At 39.3% G+C, this 15,021-nt stretch overlaps 1 protein-coding gene across 3 annotated transcripts in view; it reads left to right on the forward strand.

Annotated features, from left to right (window-relative positions):
- Tafa1 (TAFA chemokine like family member 1) overlaps window positions 1–15,021 on the forward strand; it is a 520,237-nt gene that overhangs the window by 384,075 nt on the left and 121,141 nt on the right. For all 3 annotated transcript variants that reach the window (XM_015989287.3, XM_006972568.4, XM_042273694.2), the window contains exon 3: window positions 12,889–13,029. In XM_015989287.3, the coding sequence (XP_015844773.1) occupies window positions 12,889–13,029 (141 nt within the window). The remainder of the gene's footprint in view (window positions 1–12,888; window positions 13,030–15,021) is intronic.

A 15,021-nucleotide genomic window follows, 5' to 3' on the forward strand; every position in this document is an offset into this window, starting at 1 on the left:
TCAGACCCTCAGCCAAAGCTGAGCAGAATTATCTATCTCCTTGGAGTGACTCACAGAAGGCAGAGGTTTGGAAGACTTTCTCAGTGGGCAAAAGCTTTGGAGGTGTCTCCAGCCATCATTATCACTGTGAATAAACACATTGGTGGAAGGTACATAAGCACACTAAGGGTTGAATATATCTTATTTAGTCTCATCATCTTAAAAGATAATATAGTGAATGGACCTTGGTGTATTGTCAGCAACAACCCATTTCTTTATCATTGGCTTAAAAAAAAAAACTAACGTTTACTAGTTGATTATAAGACATGACTCAACAGTGATCTTGGTTTTTCAGTTAATCAGGAGCAAGAATTCTAGAGTGGTCACTAACTGAATTAAGAATGGCAAACTATGGCCCATCAGGCAGACCTGGTTCACCATTAGATTTGTATGATCTAAAGGCTAAGACAATACTACCTTTTGGAATGCCTGGGGAAAAAATGATCAAACAGAGATGATTTATGACACATCAAAATTATATGAAATTCGAGTTTCTGTTTCGATAAACAACACCGGTGTGGGCAGACAGCCATGCTCACCTGTTCACATATTGCTCAAAGCTATTTGCATGATGTAATGGCAGTTTGGCAGTTGCCCTTACCAGAAGGCCTACAAAGCTGAGAATATTTACAGTCTGGACCTTTATAGAAAAAGTTTGCTGACCTCTGATCTGAAATATTGCTAGCTGCTGCAACAGCAAAAGGGGCTCTCTGGAGGGTTTTGCGCCGTCAATTAACTCTCAGCATGGTTGTGACATGTCAGTTCCGTTAGCAGCCAGATGTGTAACCCTAGCAAGCTTCCATAGCCATTCTTGGAATGAGAGGAGAGAGAGCCATCCCTGTCAGCAGACAGTTGCGTGATGTTCTCCAGTCTCCACCTTTACCCACGTTTTGCTTGTGTTCACTTGTTCGTCTTCACAACAACTCATAAGGGACGAAAGATTGTTCTTCGTTACTTCTCAGATGAGCAAAATAGGCAAGCAAAGCATCGTGGTTTTCTTGAGATAAATACATCTGATAAAGCATGGGAGCTGTATCAAAATCCTGTTAGCCTGGCTCCCCGGTCTATTTTCCAGTCTCAATCACTATGTCTCTAACCATCCTGCCTAGACATGGATATCTGAGATTAAAAAATAAATAAATAAAAATAAATAAATGAATAAATAGCCTTTGGTACCATAGAGCAGCTTTTCTCAACCTGTGGGTCATGTGCCCTTTGGGAGTTGAACAACCCTTTCCCAGGGGTCACCTAAGACCATCAGACAACATGTATATTTGCATTATATTTCATAACAGTATCAAAATTATAGTTATGAAGTAGCAACAAAAATAATTTTATGGTTGGGGGTCACCACAACATGAAGAACTGTATTAAAGGGTCTCAGCATTAGGAAGGTTGAGAACCACTGCCATATAGACTGCTTCCTGACAAAGCCTTTTATTATAGAAAGCAATAGATGTAACCAAAATACTAATTTTTTGTTTGTTCATTCATTTGCTTAAGAGGTTGCTAATAATTAGTCCGCAAATAAGATCTAGTGTGGGGGCTGTTGTATGTGCTTTTCATGTTTCATGCATGCTGAGGAAAGGGCTTGCAATTTAAGGTCAGTTTGCGGTAAGAAGGGCCACCAATTGGCATCAAGCCCTAGAGTGAGACTGTATCTTCCAGAGGACAATGTCTTCCAACCACCTTACCTAAGTTATTTGACATCATGTTTTTATCCTCTCAGCCTAAGCCAACTTAGTGATACTTTTCTATGAGTATGTTTGTCATTTACCTGGAGGAGATGTCTTAAAATAGCTGTGGTGTAGCAGTGATAGGCTGTGAGCATCATATTGTTAATTAGTTCTTTTATGTTGTCATGAAGACACTTGTGTATCATCAGTGCTGTGTTCCATTCAACATCCATCATATTTACCCAAAGGAGGATAATGGGAGGAACTCCTTCAAAGAGATTTTTTAAAAGTACATATTTATTGTTGCACTTCTATACTGATTTTATTTCAAGCTATATTCATGTTTGGATGTCATTAAATGTATGTAATGAGGAAATATAGACCCCAAATGAATGGCATAGTAAGTAGGCGATGTAAGAGTACAGTGAAGAGGCACGAAGATGACCCATTATCGCAGATAAACAATTCAAATGCATGTGGCCCCTGATAGGAGGCTCCCAGCACCTGAAAGATAGATGCAGTCATCCCCACTGTTCAGAAATCTGTCTTTCCACCATCACCTGGTCCAAATGCTTCTCTTCCAGTGGTATTTTTTAAACTAAAGTGCATTTTTATATTGGTAAGAAGAACTTGTATGCTGCCCATTTTATTAATTTCCCATCAACTCTCTAGTGCTCTTAATATTCCTTAAAGAGAGAACATTTTATTTCTGAGGGTCCAAGACTTAGAAGGCACAACTTTGTAACCTCAGTCCCTGAGCTGAGTAACTCGAGACAGGCTTATTATTTGAAATATCATTTCAGTGTTAATATATTCAACCTCAGTGCCACTTTTTCATATAATCCTAGGGAAATTAACATAGCCACAAGGGTTCCTCATATGAAATAGGATAGCCTACGTCTTGTCTAGAAATTGTCCCCATATCAAACTCAGCCTTGAAGGCTACCAAAGGAGAAGGAAAGTCAGATTGGCCATTGCCTCGCTGAGCCGGTAACCTTGGTTCACTGTGTGGCTGGAGAAGGTCTACAGAAGACTTAGACCAAAGCTGCCCTACTTTGTAATGGAATGGTAGGCAGAGACATTTTCTTATCTTGAATTCTAACAGTGGAAGTAGAATATATCTTATTATTGTAGATTATAGCCCAGGGATGTTAAAAAGCTCAGACGATATAATTCAGTTTCCAGAGACATTCATGGTCATCCAGGGTGAAAAGGCATCTTAGACAAAGAAGAGTCCCATTTATTTGTTTTATTTATTTTTATTTCACATTTATTTTATTTGAATGATTATGTTGTGGACAATAAATAATTTCTAACATGACAGTAATTTACAAAGCATTAAGGGTAAGTCCAGACCAAGCATATTTTGGGGATGAAGAATAGAGAGGTGGATATGTGATAGTCTCTGCTCCATTTTAACAGATAAAAATCCTCTGATAGACCTGAGAGTAATAAAATGACAATTTCATGTTCAACCCATAACAGGGGCTACAGTCTTCAGTGTCATCAAGAGCTTTCCTTATTGTGAAGAAATAAAAATTCTACCTTACTTAAGGAATAGTCAAGAATCAGAGATTCTTTGTCTTCTAAGCTTATTGTTGCATCCTTAGGTAAAATGTATTTTCATGTGAATAGAGCCATTAATAAAAATGATTGATACAGTTGAGTCCTACTGCATCCACTGTATAAGTCATTTCTTTCTTAGTAAAAAAGGGATGTAGTGAATAAGATGAGTTGCTCGGGATGTTACTTTAGTATTTTATTTCAGGGGGAGTTTGAGAACTGAATATAGTCACTTTGTCACTGACTAGATAGAAAGGAGATGATGCACATAGTTCAGGTTGGCAAAAGGAAGGAAAACACAGGAAGACTATTTCTCCCGTCAATATTCCTAGTTAGTCTAAGATCATCCCAAAACCATCAGTAGCATCAGATTTCCTTTGGTGCCTACTTTGAACCCAAGATTATTGTAGTCTGTCTGAACTACATAACCCCCACACCTATTTAGTCCTCAAAGCACCTTTATAAAGCTGATTTTATCATCCACTTGTTAGCTGAGAAACCAAAGTGTTGGAGGAAAAATAAGAGGAAATGCCATATTCCAGGACTCGAATTTTAGCAAATAGCTTCTATGTGTGGTCTTCCCATTGCATGTTGCATCGGACATGGCTATCCTTCCCAGGTTTCTTCTTCTTTTTAAAAATCTGTCTTGTACATGCCCAGAGCCCCGGAACAGAGAAGATGGTAATTTGTTTAATCTTAAGCCTAAACACATTAAACAGCCATTCTGCCCTGCTTGACCAGACTGTGCCTGAAGATCCATTAGTGTCTCTCCTGTCAACGATTCACAGACAGAGACACTGGAAGCTTCCTTCCAGCCCATTGGGTCAATAAAGCATTTTTAACAGTGTCTTAAATATGCATTTCTGACATCCGCTACAATAGGTTCCTAAAGAGCTATTTTTAAGGCCTGATCAGGAAGTCCTATAAAAGTGAATCTCAAAGGCTCTCTGCTTTATCTTACATATTACAGCTTTTCAAGAAAGGAACTACTTGAAATAAAGTGAAAATCTAAGTGTCCAATTAATCTTGTCAATCTTAACATACTTCAGCCCAGGTTTTTATTAATTTCCTCCAAATACTGCTTTGCTTGTGTCCTCATTTGCTTACTGAGATAAACATTGTGAGCAAAGCATAATTGTGCAATTGAGGTTCCCTCTCCTCCAGATGCAAACCATAATTAGCCATCATAGACCTTAAACACATATCCTTGCTTGGCTATTTACAAAGACTCATGGTGTGTGTGTGTGTGTGTGTGTGTGTGTGTGTGTGTGTGTGTGTGTGTGTGTGTGTTGCTACTTCCTTTCTAAGTTATTTCATTTAGAATAAAAAGCTTTTGTACATTTTGACTCTACCTCAAACCAAAGTTTCAAGTTGGTTTTTCTAGGTGTACTGGAAAGTCACTTCTTTGCGAAAGCTGTAATTTATCATACAATTTGATCCTTGAAAAAGACCATATAAAGACTCTTTTAGAAAAGTTTCCAAAATATTCATTTATTTGGGAAGGGGTGGGGAGATGGGGATCTGGGAAGAGCTAGGGGGAGAAAGTGTGGATTGAATATGAATAAAATACATTGTGTGCATGTATGAAAGAATTTATAAAAATATTTTATAATGAAAATTAATATTTAGCCTTTCTTCCCATATACAAATTTTTCTTTTCTTTCTTTACTCGCCCTCATCAATTCTTCCCTTCTCTGCTTCTTTATTTTCTCCTTTCCATCTATCACAGATGTTTAGTCAATTCCAATCCAAAGGCTGAAACAGAAGAATCACCATGGGTTTAAGACTAGCTTGGTCTGTAGAGCAAAATCTTGTCTCAAAAGTAAAAGAAACAAAAATAAAACAAAGTAAAAAAAAAAAAAGAAAAAGAAAAAGAAAAGGAACTGTGCCAACCCTTTAGAACAAAAGTAAGCATTACTTTAAAAATCATGATCATGCATTCTAAATGCTGTTATGGGAGAATTATGTGAGGTATATGAACATATATTAGGAAAATATTTGTGTATCAGTTCAGGAAGAGCATTCAAAGAAGACTTTGAGTTTAGAATCTCTCTCTTTCACACACACACACACACACACACACACACACATACATACACGTAGCAAATGAAGAAATTGTATGTATTCATTTTTGCTCTGTTTTTGAGGCAATTACCACACAAAAGCAGGCTTTCTAGAAAAGAAAAGAAGTTCACTATATCCTCTTGCCTGGAGTATTCTTTTCTTTGCCAGAAAGCCTGCTCTTGTGATAATTTAAATTGTTCCACTACACTTCTTCTTTTTGCTTGCAAAGCCATCCGCACACAGATAAACATTGAATTCCTTGACATATGAAAAGGAATAGACATGAGGAACCTCCCATGGGTGACCATTTTAAACTGCTTTTCCCCAGTTTATAGCCCAGAATGAATCAGTTGCTTAGTATAGGCTACTTTTAGTAGATTTGCAATCTGGGACAAATTCTAGTTGTGATGACAATCTTCAGCTCAGCTTTTAATCATCAGCCTGCCAATCATTCCTAGCCTTTTCCTTCCCTTTCCATCATGATGCACAATTGTCATCAGTGGGGAGCCCTTTTAAAAGAAACATTATCCTTAGCAATCCAGCTCCCTTGGGCTTCCTCCCCTGTACAGAGCAAGACAGTGATGCATGGAGCTGGGAAAGAGATCTCTTGCTTGGAGCATTTGGACTCTGCAGAGAGTTGATGCTGCCTAAAATAATCTTAAAATGGTGTCTTCTTTTCACTTTTGAGAGCATTAGAAATTTCCTTTTTTGTTAAGAGTAAAGTTGATAATACACTCAGAGCTCTGACAAACTGAAGAGATAGAGAGAGATGGGAAACAGAGTGATGCCCCAACGGGATGTCCTTGAAAGGGATTTTCCCTTGCACTTGGGTGAAGGTAGTTGAAGAGGATGAGAGGCAAGAGGGTGAAGGTATATGCTGGGGAGAGAACTAGGCAGTTGCTATGTGCTGAACATACTTGGCTATTTCGGATTGACCTACAAGTACTTTCTGTATTAGATCCTAACTGGAAAACAACACAATCCTTTATAAAAGTAAATTTAGAGTATAGGGCTGCATTTCTATGGATATTTTATTGGAGACTTGTTTTCTATAGTCAAAATGAACAGCAATTTGGAAATATGAATAGTACAGACAGCATCCAGACTGTTATTTGTGTTGTATCTTCTGCCGTTACTTAATCAGTTATTCCTTCTGTGATTGGCTGGGTGTACAGATGCTGGGCACAATCGAGAAGAAGCCATTCTCCAAATAATCCATATGCAGAAAGGGGAAGTCTGATTTTCTGAGCTCTTAAATGACTCTGCTTTGACAAGCCATAGATCATCTTGAAATCATTTAGACTTGGATGAAGATAAAATTTGGGAATGGATTGGCAATGGCGCCACGGAAAAGGCTGAAAAGCATTTACATGACAAATATTGTTGTGATTTTCAAGTAACTTTGGCATCTAGATTTAAAGGGATAGTTCACTAGGTACTCCTTAAAATGCAAATAATATTAAATAAAGGGGTCCATATTTCTAGTTTTTAGAAAAAGTTATGATAAAACAAATTCTTCCCTTTGATTTAGAAAGATTGTGTGTGTGTGTGTGTGTGTGTGTGTGTGTGTGTGTGTGTGTGTGTGTGTATCCATTCCCTCTTTATTCCCTCTTTTCCAAGCATCCAGCTGCTGTGAACAATTGCCTTTGTTATCTCTGTGGTTATGGTACAAAACCAGGGTTTTACTTTCATAGAATTTTATGAATTTCTCACCAAATTTTACATGGGCTAAATTAAATGTGGGATTCTGCTATCACTAAGAAATATTAAATATAGATCTGGGGGGAAACTACATTTTCTGTGTTTACCATACTTTATTTGCTATGCTGAAGACATCCACCTTTCTCAGTTACATTCTGTATCCATATGCCTGTCTGTTATCCATCAAATGCTTGTCATTTAGTACTATCTTTGGATAGCTGGTAATGGGATAAATACAATTCTATTCATTCTTCCTTAGCAGAGTACTATCATTAAAGAATAGTTTGTTGTACTAAATTTGCAGAAATTGTGGTAGCAGACTCCTTGCTTTCATGAAGGCAGCTGGATCCCTTTATACAGCCTATAAAACCCCACAAATCATCACTTAGCATAAGGAAAACTTTTCCTATAAAATGTTCAATATTTTTTATTTTGTCAGCACAAGCAAATGGACTCGACTTACATAATCAGGATAGATTTGAATATGGAATTGCTTTGGGGCTCACCGATTTGGCTAGACAAACAGGCCAGAGAGCTCCAAGGATCTACCTATATTTGTCCCAGAAGGGCTGGGGTTACAGATGTCTACCACCCTCCCCTCTTACATAGGTCTTGGTGACCTGAATGAGGTCCTCAGGCTTGTGTGACAAGTACTTTACCTACTGAGCCAGCTCTGCAGCCCCAGGAGATGGTTTTAATGGCATTGATGTCACCGCTAGTTATAGGACTGTGTCATTCTCTAGGTGTCCATCTTCCTCAGATAGCTTGGGTAGCAATGGCCCTAGCTCCATCTTTAAGCAATTCTGAAAAGGAAATTAGACTGAGAGGGACTCCTCTCTGTAAGTTTACACTCCAGTGAGGGACACACAGGCAGCAAGGACAACAAAGAAATTGCACATAGCATTTGAAGGTAGCAGGTACTCTAGGAGAGGCTGGGAGTCAGACACAGGTCAAAGGAAGAATTCCCATGTGTGCCTGCCGAGGAAATTAGGATTTATTTTAATGGAGCAATCAATCAGGCTTCTTATGAAGTGGCATTTGAACAAAGATGAAGAAGGATTAAGAGTGAACCAGAGATCTGCAGGGATAGTGTCCCAGGTAATGTGGGAATCCTTGGAAAAGCCCATGCCTGGCATGTTAGCTTGATTTCCCCAGCCAATGACCAATGTCTGCAGAGGAGGCACGAAAGTAAAGGAGAGGGGTGGCAAATGAGGGCGCAGACAGGAATGAGAGAAGAGGCATTCTGGACCCTTAGCTTTGACAGCCATCCCGAGAGACAGAACAGACTTCTTTTCTGGATGCTTTTGATCAATAAGGAATCACTATTTTTTGCACAAGATGCAAACCTCATGAGCTTTGGAATCTGATAGACTGCAGTTACTCTTGTGTGCATCTAATCCAGTAATCAATTGTATCTGGGACTTGGTTTTTCATATGCTGGGGGTGATGTCGTGTAAAGTTGCTGGGGTTCAGCATGCTACACTCATGATCTTGTGCATCTATCACAGCTGCTGACGTGAGTGTAAATCAAATGAGATTCAAAGTGCCTCCTGGGAGCATCCACACGCCTTGTGCTATTTTCTATCACAAATGCTGCTGCTGTCTGGTATTAGAGCCAATTAGTCACTTAAATTTGTGGTATTTTCATGAAGTGTAAACCTAGCTATTACTGATTTGATTGAAGGTAGTTGCAGTTGACAACTGCTAGTCAAAGCACCATGATCGTGGGTGACTGTGTGAGAGTGAAATGTACCATTGGACTTGTTCCATTAACTCTGATTCCAGCCCTGCAAGTGTGGAGATCAGGAGATACTTTCCATTGACCCCAGCTCAAGTCTTTCTATTTCCTTCTCAGTATTGTGCAGTGCTATTTGTCCCTCTTATTTGGCCACTTGTCTCTTCTCCAATCTTTCCTGTACACAAATGCCAGGGAGATGGCACTGAACACCCGCATTGGGACTGGCCATTGTCTTTCCAAATCGCTATGCTTACCATACTGAATCAGAAAGGATTCTCCTGAGAGAGAGAGAGGAAAAGACCCCCTCCAATTTAACCCTGTCTTACCTGGCCTGGAAGCCTTAGTTCATTGATTGTAGTATATTTTTGAAATGCTACAATAATTGCTCTGGAGAAGTGGCTGATTATAGCATAAGGCCAGGACATCTATAATAGGATCCTTTAGTATTTTGAAGAGCCAAGAATTGAGGAAGAATTTTGATAAAGACAAAAACAAATCAAGTTTACAATCGTCACTGGGGCAAAGGGGAATAGAAGCCCAAAGAAAACACACGATTGTCAAAGCAGGAATGTGTGAAGCAATTAAGTGACCTCATACTACATAATATCATGCATAAATAAATCCATGAGTATACATAGATATAAATAAATGAAAACAGGGAGAAAGAGACCATGTTCATGCAGAAGAATTCTAAATACTTTTATGTATTATCATAATTTCAGGACACAGAATATAACTCCTCAGTTCCTAGATGTAGACTGTTCACAGCAACTTCCTTCCAAGGAATATATTACAAAGTGGAAAGGAAGAGAAAATACTATAACAATGAAGAAATTTGACAGCTACTCCCTCAGCCTGGTGACCAGATTCAGCATCAATAAGGCAAAGCTGGATTGATAGTGTATACCTGTGATAGGTTAGAACCAGAGTGGCATTTACCTTTCCAGTCTTCCTTCAAATACACATAACCTTACTCTAATCATAAGAAAAGCATTAGACAAAGCCCAGTTGAAAGACGTTCTGCAGAATGCCTGACCAGTCTACCCCCAAATGCCAAGGTTATTAAAAAGCAAAGAATGTTCAAGAAAATGTCACAGCCATGAGACACCCAGAGAGATAAGGGAAGTGAACACATTGTCATCTGCCTGGTTGAACCCTGGAGTAGAAAAGGTTAAAACTAAGAAAGTAGAAGAGAGCTTAGACTTTGGTTAATGCAAATGTGTTAGAGAGTGTGATCCTGGAGCAACTTGAAGAGTCAAAATGTAAGGGAGTGTTCAAAACAAAAGTCAGACAAACTACAATGGTCACCACATGTTAAAGTGATGCATAAGTCAAAAAAGGGCTCCCAGTCATCAAAGCCAAAACATGTTAAGCAAGCAGGTACCATAGGACTGGATCATAATGCCAGGGACAAATGAACTTCAAATGCACCATACTGAAGATGTCAATAATTAGATAATGCAAGCATGAAATAGTAGAGTGAGCAGTATTTGGGGCTTCTCAGTATCATCTTCATAAATTTTCTGGAAATGTAAAATTATTCTATAATAATAAAATGACTTCTTAAAAATTCCTCAGATTATTATGTTACTACAAGTCCTGCTCTTCATGACAGCCTGTTGGACCCTCATCTTTTAACTCAGAATCTTGGAAGTTTTCTGTAGTCTCCATACACAAAAGGACTTCCCATTCTACCTATGTTTACAGAACCTGGGACATACCCTATTCCTATTAATGTCAGTTAATCCATTTATATTATTCAGTCATTTAGAAAAGACTTCTAGACTCCCTCCATGTTGATGGGATTGAGAAGAAATAATAACCTCGATCCTGCCTTAGTTTACAGCTTGACTAGGAGGAACCACAAACATTGACTACTGGGTATTTGGAAATGTATGGGGCACTAAGAGAATGAATAGTTGTGGAGATGATGAGACATTTTCGAAGGAATTGGTCTTGGCATTGAGCTCTAAAGAAAATTCATGAGGACTCTCTCTCTCTCACACACACACATGTATATATATATATATATACATATATATATACATACATACATACATACATACATACATGTATGTATCCTGTTCCCTATCGCCCCCTTTCTCTTTTTCTCCATAGTTATGTGTATGTGCATGTTGGAGGGAGGTGGGATTAGATGGATAGGCACTAAGAGACAATACTCCAGGGCTATGCCTCTGTGCTGGAGTGATGGAGAAGGATAGGAGCTAAGAGAGAACATTTCAGAAAAGACCATATACACTGAGACAGGAAAGAGAGTAGGTAGACTTGAGATGTAACTCCGCTTGCCTTGCATTCACAAGGCCCTGGTTTTGGTCCTCATCACTGCCAAAACCAAACAAGAAACAAAGGCGAGGAACGTCAGCACAGGCATCCCCTCTGCAACTGGATATTATTGTTATAGGACTCTGGACTATGCATCAGGCTCACTGATAACCCCCTTAGATGGGTATGCTATCTAGTTGATATCTGCACAGCTTCTGCTGTAGGTGCTATGATTATTATCCTCACTTTACAGATGAGGAAAATAAGACCCTCAAATACTAAGTGGAAGAAGTGAAATTCAAATGAAAATCAGCTGGATTAAGCTTTGGACTTTTCCCTTTCTTGCAGGAGACAGAGCTACCTACCTAATGTTGGGTCACTTTGGTGTATTTCTTCAACAGAAGACAAAGGTTATTCAGCACTGTCGATATTAATATTTTTGAGACAGGTGCTCTCTTGCTGCAGCAGGCTGTCAGGGAGCATTGTGGGATGTTTAATGGCACCCTGTTTTCTACCTATATGATTCAAGTAGCACCTTGCTCCTCCTTATCACAGGCAACAAACTATCTCTAAACTTTCCAATTATTGGTGGGAGGGAACTACATCATGCCCTGTTCCCAATGAACCTAAAACACTGTGCTACAACTAAATTCTCAGAGAACAAATTGTCTTAATTATTGACTTTTTTCTGTCCCCTTTTGTACTTTCCTGTGTGCCAATATGTACCTTCTATGTATCTGCATAGTATACATTCCCCTTAGAGTTTATAACAGTAATATGTAGACCTCTTGTTCAACAAATTCTTGCCATCTCTGTTGACTGAATGCCACAGGTCAAGAATTATAAATGTCAGGAGCCCATTTTGGTAAAAACAAAAAACTGTTGTCTCTGAATTCAAAACTTGCTGTTGGGAAAGTTAATTCCTGGTATATTTTATAGCTCTGAAAAGCTCATTCCAGCAAGGGAAAAAAACTGATCCAAGCCAGCTGTGGCAGTGCATACCTGTAATCTCAGCCTTTGGGGGGCTAATGGAGAAAGATGACTAGCTTATGGGCAGCTTAACAGCCATAGCAAAATCCAAAGCAAAAGGAGTGACTTGAATATTCAGCAACTTTACACTGACCCAGGAGCTCTCATACCCAGAAGCTAGTGCAGTGCAGAATCCATTAGGATGCCCATCTACATTGATGCATGCATAAGTGAGCCCTAACAATTTAAATGAAGTCCTATGTCTAGCCATGCTGTGGAAAGCACATACCATTTCTTCTAGAAATTCCCTCTTTCATTTGTGCATGCCGTCTGGGCTTGGCAATGATTCTGGACTAGATTTTCATCCAGTTCAGCCCCCTTAACATGGGTAGGCAGTGGGAAGAACTGATTACTGGCCACTTTCCTGGAATTGTAGATTCTGCATCACTGTATTGTTGCTGCTCATCATTAGTGGGTGTTCAGAGAACCTTAAATGTTGATAGCACAGTAAGAGTACTCAGCACAGTGCATCTAAATCAGGTGGTCTCTTTACTTGGCATTTTAGCTTCAGGCATTTGCTGCTCCACTGCTTCCTATTACATCCAACCTGGAATCATCACATCTTGAGATGCCCATTTATTCACTGGCATTCATCGCTGTTTTGAGTGTAACACTGCAATGCCCGTGTTCTCTGAGGTTGCATGGACAATGGAAGAGAGCTCTTTAGTAATTGTATGTCACAGGACCCTTCTATAATTCCTGTCATTTTCTCCAAACCTGTCTGTGTATTCTAATATGCCTAACTAACCCCTGTGTTGGGTCTAATCAACGTACATCTCTTTATTGTCTTGCCAGAAGGAGGGACCTGTGAAGTGATCGCAGCCCACAGGTGTTGTAACAAGAACCGTATAGAGGAGCGGTCGCAAACAGTTAAGTGTTCCTGTCTACCTGGAAAAGTGGCTGGAACAACAAGAAATCGACCTTCCTGTGTGGATGGTAAGCAATGGGTTTTACCACTCTCTAATGAAGGTTCACTCATGAGTTCACTACATACAACATACAGTGAATTCTTGTGTAAACTAACTGTGCTTCTGGACCACTGACAAGGCATATATAAACTGCTGTGTAGTTAAATGCCAGAACTCAGCATAAATGTGGAACTTATGTTCCTCCGGTGTTAGGTTTGAATGTCTGCTCCAGAATTCATGTTGAAAGCAGACTGCCATTTTGATGGTGTAGGAAGGTGAGGCATCTGAGAAGTGACTGAGCCATGAGGTCTGCACCGCACATCACTAACCATGAGTGAGAATAGTGCCCCTCCTTTTCTGCTTCCCACAATGTGATGATGTATCATGAAAGGCCTCCATCAGATGCTCATGGCTTGATGTTGAACATCCAACTTTCTAGATTGGGAATTTCTGTGGGAATTAATTTATTAATTTATGTTTGTAAATTGCCTAGTCATAGGTATACTGTTATAGCAGCAAACTATACACACACACACACACACACACACACACACACACACACACACACACACACACACAGAGAGAGAGAGAGAGACAGAGACAGAGACAGAGAGACAGAGACAGAGACAGAGAGAAAGAGAGACAGAGACAGAGACAGAGAGAGCATGGGAAGGAAGAGAGAGACATCTGGTTTGAGGGATTTCAAATAACATTTTGTTTTGATATTTCTGAAGAAAATTAAGTAAAGGAATTTTTAGGACAAGAAATGTATGGATTCAACTTATTTGGACAGTGTTCTGTTTGGGATGATGATGGTGTTAGTGATAGGAAAATTGGCAGTACCTAATGTTCATTTAAAAGATAATTAGTGAGCACTAATTATCTGCCAGATATCACTCTGATTGATTTGGATATATATGTGAATGAACCTGTTGCCTTGAGTATGTGCCAAAATCTGGTACATATTGATCATATGTTATTTTATCTAATCCTACCAAAAAATCTTACTAGCATTGTATGAGTTGTCTATTTCTGTGTAATAAATCACACCCAAATTTAACAGCTGAAAATACCTTGGATGAGGATTATAATTTAGACAGTAGAATGCTTGCCTAGCATGCACAAAGCCTCGGGTTCCATCTCCAGCACAGCGTAACCCTGGTGTAGTTGTACATGTCTGTAATCCCAATGCTCAGAAGGTGGAAACAGGACCAAAATTGTCCTTGGCTACATAGGAAGTTTAAGACCAAACTGCACTACACAAAACCCTGTCTTAAATAAATAGATTAAATTTCAAATATTATCCTAGCATGTCTGTGGATCAAGAATTAAACTTAGTTGGGAGGATCTGGCTTAAAAGCTCTCATGTGAGTTCTAAAATGTTGACTGGTGCCTGCTTGCTCACATAGCTATTGGCCAATGCTAATTGTTCTCTGCCATGTAGACCTCTCCATTGGAGCTTAGTATGTTTACAGCATGGTAGTAGGTTTTCCCCAGAGTGCCTACCAGAAAACCAAACATAAGCTTCAATGTCCTTTATGTTAGACCTTAGAAGTTACTTGTCATTATTTTGTTGCTATGCTGTTGGTTACACCATTCTACCTCTTCAGTATAAAGATGGGTTGCCAGAACATGAAGAGAAACAGACACAGATCATCAGAGGCCATGCTGGAGACTGAATAACAGAGGAGTCTGTTTCCTTCTCAATGCAAGCATAAAGAAACAGACTAGGGACAGTAGGATAATCCCCTTGGTACATACTTTGAAAGCCAACTCTTCTGTGACTCTGAAGGCCAGTATCACAGACTTTAATCCTAAATCTTATTGCCACCTTTAAGATAATCTTTTATACTATGGCCAAGCAGTGATCCCATGGTTCTCTACTGTTATGATAATTTAAAGGTGTAGGTGTGATTTGATTTCCTAATTCTTCACAAGGGACTTAGAAGTCAGGGAAATGACCCATGTGTGCAGGGTCATAGAGCAGAACTGAGAACTTCTATCTTCTGGCTTAGATCCA

This window comes from Peromyscus maniculatus, chromosome 3 (genome assembly GCF_049852395.1).
Source record: "Peromyscus maniculatus bairdii isolate BWxNUB_F1_BW_parent chromosome 3, HU_Pman_BW_mat_3.1, whole genome shotgun sequence".
Taxonomy (NCBI): domain Eukaryota; kingdom Metazoa; phylum Chordata; class Mammalia; order Rodentia; family Cricetidae; genus Peromyscus; species Peromyscus maniculatus.